Raw genomic sequence first — 13,457 nt, 5'->3', positions numbered from 1 at the left:
TCTATGCAACAACAAAAAATGACCAGTAAACACTAGGACTAATTCATGAAACTTCATGTTTGCAAAGTCATTTTTGCATAGATTGCATAGATGAAACCCATTGTAGTTCTGCTTATGTTTCATGAACGAGAGCATGTGTAAAGGTGTGGTCACATTAGTGTAAAAGTTACCATGTCTATTTTCAATAGTGTACCAAATTTATGAAGCACTTCTCACACACAAGTTACTGTCAAAGCAAGCAGCTTTCTGTTGGTCTACATAGAGACTGACTTTAACCTGTTGCACAATTTACTTGGGGAAATCTTTATCCGCCCTCACGTGAAATTCACAGTTGCATGTGTTCCTATTGAAATTACTGGATTTTTCATTCACAAAAAAGGTGTCGAACCGCAGTTAATGTGACTGCACCTTAAGATGGCCGTGTGGTTTTGCTGTGCTAGATACACGCTAGTGGATGATATGAGATCTTGAGTTAAGTGTCTTTTATGCCAGATTGGGAATGATAAAGAAGTTAAGAAATAAAAAATTGTGACTGGTTTTATAATAAGAGGACATTAGGTGACAGCGAATTGTTTGTTGCACTTTTTTGTTCCATGTTAAAAATGCATCATGGGAGCAATTCGAACACTTGCAGAAATAAATCTATTGGAGTCTCATTGCAAAGGCAACTGATCGACTGTTGTGAGCATGTGATACTAATCAGACCAGAGGCCTGTTGCATGAAACTAGTTGAACAAACCCTGAGTTTCAGAGTAGGTTTAGAGTTGGAAAAAACCCATACAAATCCAACCTGGTTTAGATCAGATTCAGTGGGCTCAATATAAAATATCTCTGTCAACTCAGAGTTTGGTCCAGAGTTTGTGATCAACTCTGAAGCACCTGCACTGTGTCATGTGCGGCAAACAGCCAATCACACGGAACACTTTGATTCTCTTCTCACGAGAGAGATGGCGCAGTTACTTCTTTGTTGAAGATGAAGAGATTGTTATGAAAAATATTATGATTTTAATCACATTTACAAGGCAGGAATAAACACTGCTGCTGAAGTGGGAGTTTGGGGACTATATCAATGCATGTGTATCAAGTGAATTGTTTTTTTTTTTTTTTCACAAAGAGCTCAAAAGAAAACACGTAAGCTTAATCTGTTTAAAAGCTATATTAAAGGTTGAATTTAGAAAAAATTGCTTAATTTAAGAATTTATAGAAACCATACATAATAGAAGTAACACGGTACCCGAACACAGAGACCTCAATATTTGGTACAGAATACACAATGAACATTCGATGGATCGTTTTTTGAGTATGAATGTGCCATTTTGAGGAGAAAATGAACTCCAGAAGTGGTCCAGAAGTCACTAAACCTAAAAACAATAGCAATGATAAAACAGTGTAAATACAGCTGGAAAACCGTGAAAAATCAACCTTATCAATTATTGGAACTCCAGTTTAAGAAAAGTAGTTTTAACTTAATTTTTATAATGTTGATATTTACGAGCTTGAATTGAGTACTAATACTTTGCTTTTTTAATTCATGCCTGAACTAACTATTTACCCAGGGCCATTTTTATCAGTGTGTATAATATATATTAGTCATTTCACAATACAACAGTTTTGTATTTTTGATCAAATAAATGCAGCCTTGTTGAGCGTAGGAGACTTAAAAAAACGTTCCTGACCCCAAACTTTAAAGTGTAGATTAGACGGTCTCTAGTTTGGTATAAAGTACCTTCTAACCTTTCTTTAATTTAAAAGTTGCTCATCCAACACTGACTTCAAATGTGCAGCCAATTACAAATGGAAAGTAGCATATGTGTTGATTGATAAATGGATCTTCCTGATTGGTCAGTTTAATGAATCATGTAATTTGGCATGAGTGGTTCACCCCCACTAATTGTGTTGCACTAACTATGTTAGCATGGTGGATTTGCCTAGCTCCTGTCTGTTCAGGGAGGTGGTTCAATGCTAATTGCTTCAGCATTAGGCCTGAGAGAAATACCCAAACAGCCCTCAGAATTTCTGTAATGTGCTCTTGTCTCGTCGTGTTTTTCCCTTGCACGCTCCCACAGGGAATTGCGAGCGGGCCTTGTTTGCAATCTTCTGTGCTGCTCTTCCCATTGCTTTTGATTCTTTTGTACTTTTCGAGGCTGACACAGATCAAAGGGCTCTGCTCTCCACTCCAGCATCCTCCATCCCTTCCCTTCACTCGACTCCCATCAGCCCCTGCTGCCCCTCCCCATACTAGCCTGGCTTTCTCACAAACCGCAAGCAGCGCCAAAGAATCGGCTCTTTGAAGTCAACTTTGCCAAACAGTCATAAAAGTTAAGAGGCTCTGTCACAGGGACTTTTTCAGGGCTTTCAGTGATGAGCACTGTGCGCCAGTTTTTCGGGTCCCCTGATCAGTTTCATATCGCAGTTAGTCACAGTGTGTCTGTTTTGATTCATGTCAATGGCTCGGTTAAATGCCTCTAAAATCTTAAACGGAATCAGCCTATGGGTGATAAAAGAGAAATATGTGGCATGTGAAGAGGTTTTTTAAGACTTCACTTTGTGATGCAGTCTGTCCTACAAACCAGGGGTGTAAAAACAGTCTGAGAAATGGGGTGGACACCATATAAGGACTTTCCTTCATCAGATGGTGCAGTGAACCACATTGTGTGAATGTTTTAAAGTCATCATGAAATCAAAACGGGCAATTATTGTTATCCATGCACATCATTATTATTATTATTTTTCAAAATAAGTGTCCTCGTAATCTTTAATCAAAATCACGTACCCTCCCACTTGCAGCAGCATCTCTTCTCTGATGTATTTTTGGTGAGGGCGGAACAACCTGTCACTCAAGACATCACATCACAGCAATAGCAAACCACAACCATCCAATCAATTCCCGATGGACAAAATCAAGTCCTGTCCTACATTTTTTTGTAGCCGTTTCACTCAGATATATGTCACAATACAGGGAAGAAAATACTGTCACAATTTCCATTTCATGGTGAATTTAACATTATGAGTGACATTAAATGATATAGCAGACATTGTTCATTAAACGAAGTTAAGTAATAAAGTTTATCTAGATCACGTTTGATGGAAACACAATATTTCTGCCAGCTGTTGAACTGAACTGGAGATTAATGAAACGCTGGAGGGAATAATTTAGAGCTAAAGATGGATGCCAAACCCTAGTGGAAACCCAAGTCAGGTGGTTTGGTCTCACATGTCAATCAGATTGACAGACAATTTTAATTCCTGTTAGCGGGATGAAGCGAGATCTGCAGTGCCACACAGAGCTGCTTTTAGCCGCTTTGGGAAGGTACACAGCATGTAAATGACACCAGCTCTTTTTTATTTGAAAATAATAATAATAATATTAACAGGTAATCCCCATTTCAAAGACTGTAATATAAAAAGAGAGTCATGCTTAATTTATCCATTTTCTCATCCTCAGATCCACCCTTGAAAGACATGCTTTAGGTATTGATGTGTGTGAGCACAGAGAGCCAGAATGAGTTCTGGGTGAGTGTGTCTGCTGCATAACAAATTGTTCCCAAAATAGGATAAAAGTCAACTTTATTTGTAATGCCTTTTCAAGCCAATAACAGCATACCATGAATCTACAAAGAAAGAACATAGAGTAAACGAGCTTAATGCCTTTTTTTTTTGCATTCTGTGTAAATTGCTTTAGGACATGGCTAGTAAAAGAGAGATATGGAAAACACATTGCAAATGTTTGTTTACTGCTTGAAATATCAGCCTCAAAAATACTTGGATCTGTGGTCTTCAACAGGGGGTCCATGGCAGCACTGCAGGGGATCTGCAAATTAGAAAGAAAATGTGTGTTAAATAAAAATACAATATTAACCAAAGATAGTTGAGCAGCTAAAGTTCATCTGAATTTTCCATTGCCCTTTCCACATTATATATTACTCTGTACTCTACCGTTTAAAAGTCTGGGTTTATTTAGAAATAAACTAGGCCTAATACTTTTATTTAGCAAGGATGCATTAAATTGATCAAAAGTGACAGACGTTTATAATGTTGCAAAAGATTTATATTACTGATAATTGTTTCTATTCATCAAGGAATCTGTTGCTGTGAGTAATGATGCTGAAAATTTAGCTTTGCCAGTTATTTTAAATTGTAAAAAATAACATTCCAAATAAATCTATTAAATACAGCCTTGGTGAGCATAAGAGACTTCTTTACCATTCAAAAGTTTTGCGGTTTGGAGAAAGATAGCCACTCACACACACTTTCTGAGGGCTCTAGACAAAGCAGATGTTACAAGCTCTCTAGTATTAAAGATCTTTAAAGGAGGGGTAGAAGTACTTTAAACTCACAGTATAGAAATCATTAAGACCACATTTAGCTCAGCTATGCTCATTTCATGCCTAAAGTTCAGGCTTATGGTTAAGCAAGTCATATTTAGTCAAGCATTACATCATCCCTCATTATCCCTCAATTAGATGTCTGGTTGATATAGACATTGTGCCAGTCTGTGGCTTGTTTGTTCCCAAGCAGAAATTTAAAAACAGTCTCCCACAATTCAGTTCTGCTATACCCCAATGAGCCGCTTTATCCACTGCGGCAACAAGTAATCAAAGGTTATTTCAGTCGACACTGCATGTCCAATTGTCATCCCAACCTTGTTAGTGCTGCTCGATCTTAAGTGCTTTAGGCGTCTGGTCTTAGTTTCAATCTTTTTTCCCTATCCCACTTTTTCCCGGCATACTCCTCTCTAATGCTACCCGGTTCGCTCTCTCTCCGGAGTCATTTAGCTCTTTGTCGAAGTTTCACCATAACCCAATAAAGGCCTGGCTGACGGAGAGCTGGATCGGCCATGAAAGCCGTCTGAAGTTGTTTACTCTCCGCCTAGGGTGAATTTAATAACTTAATGATGGTTAGAACGTCTGTGCCATCTCGCAAACAAGCCCTTTGTGCCTCGTTTGCCTGATGAGTGAAAATATACTTGCCATCACTGCATCTTTCTCTAACAATTATAATTAGTTTTCTCTCACAGGCTCTGTGGATATTTATGGGCCGGTGTCGTAGGGGCACACGGGCTCATCGAGGTCTTTGGTGCTCGATTGAATATGCGGAGTCTAGTGGAGACTGATCCAGCCTGGTGTAATCATCAAAGTGATCTCTCTTCTCAGACTCAGTGCAGTGGTAAAGAGACCCAAAGCTCAGAGGGTGAAGAACAGCTTAGAGAGTGACTATCTCTGAAGAGAGACTCCGTATAGAGACTCAGACTGGAGGGCGAGCAGAGAGACACACACTTCAGTTTGCTTAGGATGAGCTTTAACTACAGTACAGTTAGTGAAGCTCTTATATGCCTTATGCCATCAGTTATCTATTGCTTTCTAACTTAAGCACTGCTCTGTAACTACCCAAGAGCTCTGAGGTGTTAAAAGAAAGTGTTTCCCTTAATCAGGAATAGTGAATTGAAAGTAAAGGGCATTAGTTACAAAGTTACAATGTTGGTCAATGTTCCTTGCTCTAACTCTCTCTCTCTCTGTCCCTTAAACTACATAGACTGTTTTTGCTGCTGTACCTTTTAGACATGTAAATGACCTCTAGGATTGATCGGTGTAGGTCATTAATGATGTAAATCAGGGCGACCAAGTGTCTGACTAGTTAGCGGGTGTTGAAATGTAAATATGGGTGACCATTTGTGACCCTGGACCACAAAACCAGTCACATGGGTCAATTTTAATAAATTGAGACTTATACATTACATGAAAGCTGAAAAAATAAGCTTCCTTTTGATGTATCGTTTGTCAGGATATGACAATATTTGGCCGAGATACAACTATTGGAAAATCTGGAATCTGAGGGTGCAAAAAAACGAAACATTGAGAAAATTGCCTTTAGGTTTGAACATTTATCTTCGCGGTTGTGCTGTATTCACTCACAAAAATATATATTTTATATATTTATGGTAGGAAATTTCCAAAATATCTCCATGGACCATGATCTTTACTTAATATCCTAATGATGTTTGGCATAAAAGAAAAATTGATACGTGTGACCCATACAATGTATAGTTGGCTATTGCCACAAATATACCTGTATGACTTGTGACTGGTTTTGTGATTCAGGGTCACATATGTTAATGTGCTCATGGTTGTGACATCGATTCCATGTTGATTTCTGAACAACCCAGGATAAAATCCAGTTTTACATGATATTACCATTAAAGCAAATGTGCATAATGGATCTAAACAAACAAGTTGCATTCCATCACAAGTTCACCAAACATAATGACTCATCGTGCATAAATGCGCATCTAAACATTAACCATGATGACCGCGGTATTAAGGTCTAATTGTGGCTAATACATTAGCATGCATCTACACGAGTAAAGCTATGAGGAAGCAGTGCTCTCTTGATTATGACAGTAATTACATTGCGAGGTGGCAGACGGTTTGCCTGGTGTTTGTGAATGAGAGTGGTGCATTGGAGCAGGTGATTAGAGTCTGGCCCTGAATTAGCAGATGGTGAGGAGGAGAAAGGCCTCCTGAGTGTCAATGGGAGCTCAGGAGAGACACCGAGCTGAGGGGAAAATCAGCACCAAGGAGGAAGGGCATCGCAGGGCAACAGCTCATCATATATTCCTTAATGCAGATTGTTTCTAATACCCGCCCACACATGCGTCTGGCCCAGAAATCTCAAACATTACAACCGTACACCCAAGTTCCTTTGTGCCCCAGTTCTGTCATAAGCACATGTAGCAAGTGTACTATTACAAATCCTTCTGCAACATGTTTAAAACCCCCATTTACACCTTCGGCTCCTCCCTGACCAGCTTATTCCTGTCTGTCACCCGCTCCGGTGGCTTAATGTTGCGGTGGCATCCCCTGAGGTATGAGTATTTTCCCCTGCTTTGGTTTCAAGCATGTGCTTTGTCCTGACAGAGTTGGGTTTGTGTGTTTCTAATCACCCTCCTGATGTTCGATTTGGACCGCACTTTTGGACCACAATTCTGCGGCTGTCTCTTTGTTGATAGTGTGGCATCCAGTCTGCTCTGCATGGGGTCTATTTGCATTTTCATTGTGACTGTGGCTCGGGAAATCTTCAATAGCGGCTGCATTATCGCCCCAGAAAGAAAAGCGAACCACTCTCTGAGAGTTCAATTTAGTGAGAAGTGTGGTATTTCTTTTCAGTGTCTTGTGGTGTTGGAGACAAAGGCTTATTTCTTTACTTTGATGAAGACATGTTTTATTGTGACTTATTATCGCTAGGAAGGCCGTCGAGTAGCAGTCAAGCAGGAGAAAAGAAATCGGAAAAGTAGCGCATGACAAACAACGGGCTAAACGGACATGAATTATACATGGTGCAATTTCTCTCTTTCTTTCTTTGTTTCCCGTTTGAGTTCGCACATAAACTCCACCACCCAGTCATAGATATGCACTACGGAGGGCATTAACGCCGGTTTCTTCCTCCGGCCTCATGACACTACATCAATGTGGCAGTAGGTTATATGGGATTTGTTTTTCTCACCTCGTATTCCCTCTGAGTCTCTGTTAAATGCTGAGTCTCATGGGCAGCGTTTGTGTACTCTCACCAACGCATGCTAATACCGGCCGGTTTAATGCGTTTTCCCTGCACACTTCGCCGAATGACGAATGCGTGTGCATTTATATCTCTCTTTCACGTTTCCTCAACTCAGCTCTATTCTTTTCTAATCATGCAAAACCACAAAGTCATTTTCAGCACCGTAAGGTGTAAGATTGCGCTCTGTTTGTCTCAGTGATATTGAGAGCACGGAACATTTAGTAATTATGCTTAATGATCTCTCACAAATGTACAATCTGCCACCATAAATGTCACAGTTCAGTAGACTTCATGACGGGCGGGTTATTTGAGAATGCGGTTTAGTAGATGTGAAGAAACAGCGGATTATATTAAGGAGTAATCCGTCACTATTTTCTGCCATGCGCTGTCCCGTGCAGTGGCTGTTTACGCTATGCTAATGATCCAAATTCTTGCATGTCTCCCGTGCTGAGATATTTCATCATGGAAAACAAACAAACAAGAGCTGTATTTGGATCAAAGAGCTTTCTGAAATAGTACCATCAAAACCCCGTCAGCTGAGCACCGCTTTCAACTCCCTACCATCTTTCCCGACAACAGAACTCCTTTACACACCACACTCACTCTTTCACCACAGGAACATCTCGAGCGGGCTCAGACACATTCAATTCACTTGGGTTTAGCATTCACAATACACCCAAGATGTTGAACAAAATGGAGGTGTCTGAGAAGCTGGTGCAGTTTTTTTCTGCAAAATATTGCAAAATAAGTGCAAAATATTGGGAAATTCAACTAAAGTGAAGGACCTGAACCTGTTTTTATCTTTGGAAATTGCTGACTGAAATCCACCTTAACTTTTATGCACATATTGTGTACAGCAACAAGTTACATCTATTTTTTTCTGGGTTTTAACAATGTAAGGCTCTAGAAAGGAACCAGATGTTATGTAAGATGTAGTATGTGCAATGCATGTAAATGTAGACAGTACCTGTATGCTAAAATTGTTTATGGTTCATTTTAGACTGCTAATTTATAGTTGTTTGACACTTTGATTATAGAATATACATAAACATAATATATAAAGTTATATATAAATATGAATTTCATTAAAATGTGCAGAATTATCACTAATTGTATAATATACAAATGTTTTTTTATATTTTTTCATGTGAGGATAGATTTATGCCATGATGACCAGGCAAATAGGCCTATATGTGCTTTCTACTTTCAGGGTCTAAATTAACATAACTAAGAGTACAAAGTGTGAAAAAAAAACCATTCATAAGAATTAGAATGTAATTGAGTAAAAGTACAAATATGCAGTTTCAGTAGAGTATCAATTCCCTAAATTTTTTTAGCAATGAAGTCCAATAAAAAAACTAAATCATTTTCTTTATCCTTGATAAAGCTGTCTGTTTTAAATGATCCCCCCCCCCCCCCACCCCCGTCTTTTATGTCTGTCTTCTTTTCCAGTGTTGCAACATTTGTGTGATGTCCTTGCAAAATTGGTACAAATTTTAGAAGTTGGGTGTGAGATTGAAAAATGTCTATTGGCTTGAATGTCAATGAGGCGTTCAGTTCAAAGTCTGGTCACAGTCTCAACCTTTATAAGAGACTTGATGAGTTGAAAGCAAATCTGAAATTGCGGCGTAAACAAAACCAGCCGTTAAATACAATAAATCATTGTTTCTTTCTGCAGCTGCTTTTTTATGCTGTCTCTCTTTAACCTCTTGTCCTTTTTGCATGTAGGAGGTTGTGTTTGTCATCTTAAACCTGCCCCCTTGAGGCTCACGGCGTTCAAAGTCAAGGCTGATGTATTTTTCATTCAGTGCCCTGCATTATTGAGCAGCTTATGCAATACGTAATGTGTGCAACTCTGCCACGGCCATGTCAAAGACCTGAGAGTAGTGGAAGAGCTTGACTTATCTAACTCTCTCTAATTCACTACCTTTTCCATGTCTTCGTTTTTTGGCTTCTTTTGCTCGACCCATGTGGGAGTGCAAGACCAGCAGGTCAGTCGTTCCAAACATCACCTGCAGTTATGATGGCCATGCTTTTAAATGTGTTTACCGATACATTAAATTTAGTGTACCATTGCTTCAAACCATCCAGCAAGGTCAAAAAGTCACAGAAACAAGACTTCATGACTGGTAATCATGGCAGACTGCCGTAAGTGTTTTAAGCCTGAAGTGTCATTTTTTTTCTGATGGTAAAAAACGTTCTTCTGTCTACGTACATTATGCAGAGAAAATACATTTAGGCATTTGTAGGCTGTGATCCTTAAAATGTGTAAAAACGATGGTGCTATGAGAACATTTCAGATTTTTAATTTTTTTTTGTAAGCAAGAGTCTTATTGGCACATGCTTGGCTTGTTTGAGACATGCCAGAAGAATATGATTTAAAATCTGCCATCTTTGTTCGTAACTTTTACGAACTCCAAAGTTCTCCAAGTGCTGGAAGTGCTCCAGCCAATCATGAATGTCCTGTGACAAACAGGTGTGTTCGACTTTGGCAGTGTCTGGATTTAACCAATTGACGATATTGGAAAATGTTGCTGTCGGACACTTTCTGCTTCTCGTAGTAACGCTCAGATGGTGCATATCATATGATGGTTTAGATATAATATTTCTCAGATATACAGACGTTTGAATTTAACATGTAGTAACCACAAACTGGTCATTACAGGTTTGTTACAGGTTACAGAGTCCGGCCAGCTGTGAATGTTTGTGTTATGTTCATTTTATTCATACGTGGTAATATTTGGGCAATTATTTATGTTTAAAAAAAAAGGTATTTTATATATTCAAATTAATTTTGTATGATTTTATATTTCTAGATATTTATTATATCACAGCTAATTTTGAATAGGCGTCATTGGAGAAGTTTTTTTGCCGTCCTTACGGCATCTACGGCATCAGGAGCAAACGTCCATGTTAATCGGCCGAACCCTGACCCGTTGAAAACATCATTATTTTTTCAGTACCATTTCTTAGTGCTAGTGGCACAGAAATGAAACCCTTCAGCTTTAAAACAATGGTTGTTCCTATTTGTCTATGGCAGGGTATGTGAACCCTAGCAGTGTAGGTGAATAATTCAAGATGGGAACATGTTGCGAGGATATGTCAGCCCAGCAGGAGAATGTGAAGTGGGGACGGGATGCCCTGGAGATTGGGGCAGCTGAAACAGGAGGGTAAGTGAGGGTCTCTCTGCTTGGATGGGCTGATGTGAGGAGAAATGTTTGGGTGGGGAAAGAGAACTGAGGGACTGAGGGAGAGATTCTCATCAATTCCCCCCCCCAAAGCGTAGTGTAGTTCCCTGGGCGGAATTGTGGGGCTAAGTGGCATGATGAAGGAGGTTCTGCCACGCTCAATCACTCTCCCCTCCCACCCCTCTGTCCGACTGACAGCGCCGGCCACCCGTGCTGATAGATGGATCGCTGGAGGAGTGGAGGAGGAGGCATTTAATGCTCTCGCCATTCATTTACGAGCTTGAATGTTATTGCAGAGAAAAGCCGCAACGGTTGAAAAGCAATCCTCATTATCTGCTGAAAAGGCTTGGTTGCTGTCCGGCCCGCTGATAGTTTGCATGCAAAGAGGGTGAGATGCCTCCGAAGACTGGATCAGTGTGTGCGTGCGGTGCGGCGGGCGGCAGACTGAGGGAAAGCACCGTGCCGGCACAGTTAACTTGGACCTTGTTAGTATTGATTTTCTCCAGATTGAGCACCCATTCATTTATAATTCATTTTCCTCTCAAAACTATCAGACAGGGGAGGGTTATGATGGATAGACAGGCAGGAGTGAGACAGGGCATTTTTTTCTAATAAAAAGGATCAGGGGCATTAGGAAATGCCTTCAGTGAGGTCTAGAAGTCTGAGGCCATACTGAAAATCTGGGATGTAGGATCGAACTTAAACAGTTTTAGGTTTTTTTAACATTTTTAAAAAAAAGCAACATTATGACAATAAGAAATATTTAAGGTTATGTGCTATTTTTAGATCAAGTTTGTGACTGTGTCAAGTTAGTGACATTGATCATTTGAACTCTTTGTACAAACCGTCAGGAATTCGTCATTGAATTCCAGAGAACATGACAGGGTTTCGTCATTCACTCATTCACTCATCCTAATTTTATTCAGAACTCAAATTACTTTCTGTCTTCCACAGAACACAATATGAGACATTTAACTGAATGTTGCTGTTGTTATGTTTAAACGTGGAAATGATAAAATGTTTTAAGGTTTCAACAAAAAATAAAACAAAACATTGACAAAATCGGAAATATTCAAGGTTATGTTTTAGACAGTGTCAAGTTTAGTGACTTTGACCATGTGAACTCTTTGTACAGACACTCTTGTACAGAGGATCTTCATTGAATTATGTGGGCTTTACACAAACTTGTGGAGTTCGTGCTGTTTAGTGCTGCCGTCATTAAAAAAAAAAGAGAAAGAAACCTAATACGAAAGCCTGGCTCAAACTAGAGGAGTTTTTGGCCCGGTTTCACAGACAGGGCTTAGATTAAGCCAGGATTAGGCCTTAGTTCAATTAGGACTTTTAAGTAGCTTTTATAAATGTGCCATAGAAAAGCATTACTGGTGTGCACCTTGAGACAAAACAATGGCACTGACATATTTGAAGTCAGTGCAAGTTGCTTTGAGTTGGAACAGCTAATAAAACACATGGTCTCATGTGATCTCATGGGAAAGCGAAGATTGTGACAACTTAACTGTAACTATATTCTTTGTAGACACATTTCCTTTTGCACGTTATACAAGCAGTCGCGTTGTTACCACATTTCCACGAGCCGTTCCTCCATCGCAGCTTGTCATTTCAAAAGTTTTCTCATTCACTTCCGTCTCCAGAAAGACTTGTCTCTCATCGACTATTGTGAACTGACGTAAGCATAGTCATAATTATACCCATTTAAAATCCAAAATTTCAAACATTTTTGATATCATCAGGGCAGCCTCAATGTGTCTACCAGAAAATTGGGAGGTTTAAGATTTGATCTGTAAACGGCTCACATTACCAGATAATCTGTGCCGAACATCGGAACTGACCAAGATCCTGGACTGAGTTTGTCGGGAGGGGTAAATCGGGGATAAAATGGCCTAAAACTCATGTAGTCTGAGCCCGTCCTAAGACATCCTGAAATTCATTTAGACCCCACTGTATGTAGCACAGTTTTTGCAGCAATATAGGTCTGCATCAGTTCAGAAAAAAGATTCACAGCACATAGCAGAGAGGCAGCGTTCTCCTTTGGGTCATTTCTGCTGTAGTCTGTCACGGATAATCTTGTTGACAGGCATTAATGAGGAAGTAAGGCTCTGAACTGCGTAAGCATGTAACAGTCTCTGAAACACAAGGCCGTCAGTCTACACGCTGCAAATGGCATTTAAAGAGGAATGAGGGGCTCCTAGTTGAAACGTGGGCAGAAGTCAGTGAGGGATAGTTGCTGTCGGGGTTAAAGGTGAGCTGCTGTGCATCGGATCCTCCGCTCTGGCCTGCTGAGGAAATTGTCCTGTATTAATAATTAAGTAACTCCGGCCATATCAACTGTTTACTCATGTTGAACACACTGCTAGAATCCCCTGAAGAGCACACACACACAGTTTTTACTGTCCAGTTGATGCGTTTGCTCTACTACACAGAGCATGATTTTAGCTGATCTACACTGTACCATTTTGACCAATTCATTTATTTGTCATCCATATATCCAGAAATATCAAGATGAGAATTTTGAGTAAGCCAGCATTCCCTAAGCTCACGTCATTACATCATAGGTGTCAAATCTTAGTTTTCAATGGAAGGAAAACAAGGAAAACATGGTATGCTGTTGGTATGGTATTTGTTGTGTTGTCAAAACAAAAATCTTGTCCCAAAAAATGTGTGTGTGAAACAGATAGACATTGAAGTCGTTATTCACTG

At 39.7% G+C, this 13,457-nt stretch overlaps 1 protein-coding gene across 3 annotated transcripts in view; it reads left to right on the top strand.

The window, feature by feature from the left end:
* Positions 1–13,457, top strand: part of gpc3 (glypican 3) — a 146,060-nt gene that overhangs the window by 11,608 nt on the left and 120,995 nt on the right. Inside the window, exon 2 of one of the 3 annotated variants that reach the window (XM_079631694.1) lies at positions 3,446–3,513. The exons of 1 other annotated variant lie outside the window; for it this stretch is intronic. Coding sequence is in view for 1 of the 2 variants with exons in the window: in XM_079631693.1 (XP_079487819.1) it covers positions 10,691–10,724 (34 nt within the window). In the remaining variant the exon portion in view is untranslated. Of the gene's footprint in view, positions 1–3,445; positions 3,514–10,594; positions 10,725–13,457 lie in introns of all 3 variants that reach the window. One more of the 3 variants, XM_079631693.1, reaches the window with a different exon arrangement.

Source organism: Phoxinus phoxinus (assembly GCF_949152265.1).
Source record: "Phoxinus phoxinus genome assembly, chromosome: 12".
In the NCBI taxonomy this organism is placed as follows: domain Eukaryota; kingdom Metazoa; phylum Chordata; class Actinopteri; order Cypriniformes; family Leuciscidae; genus Phoxinus; species Phoxinus phoxinus.
Note: the sequence above shows the minus strand (reverse complement) of the source record. Positions and strands in the feature narration are given on the sequence as shown.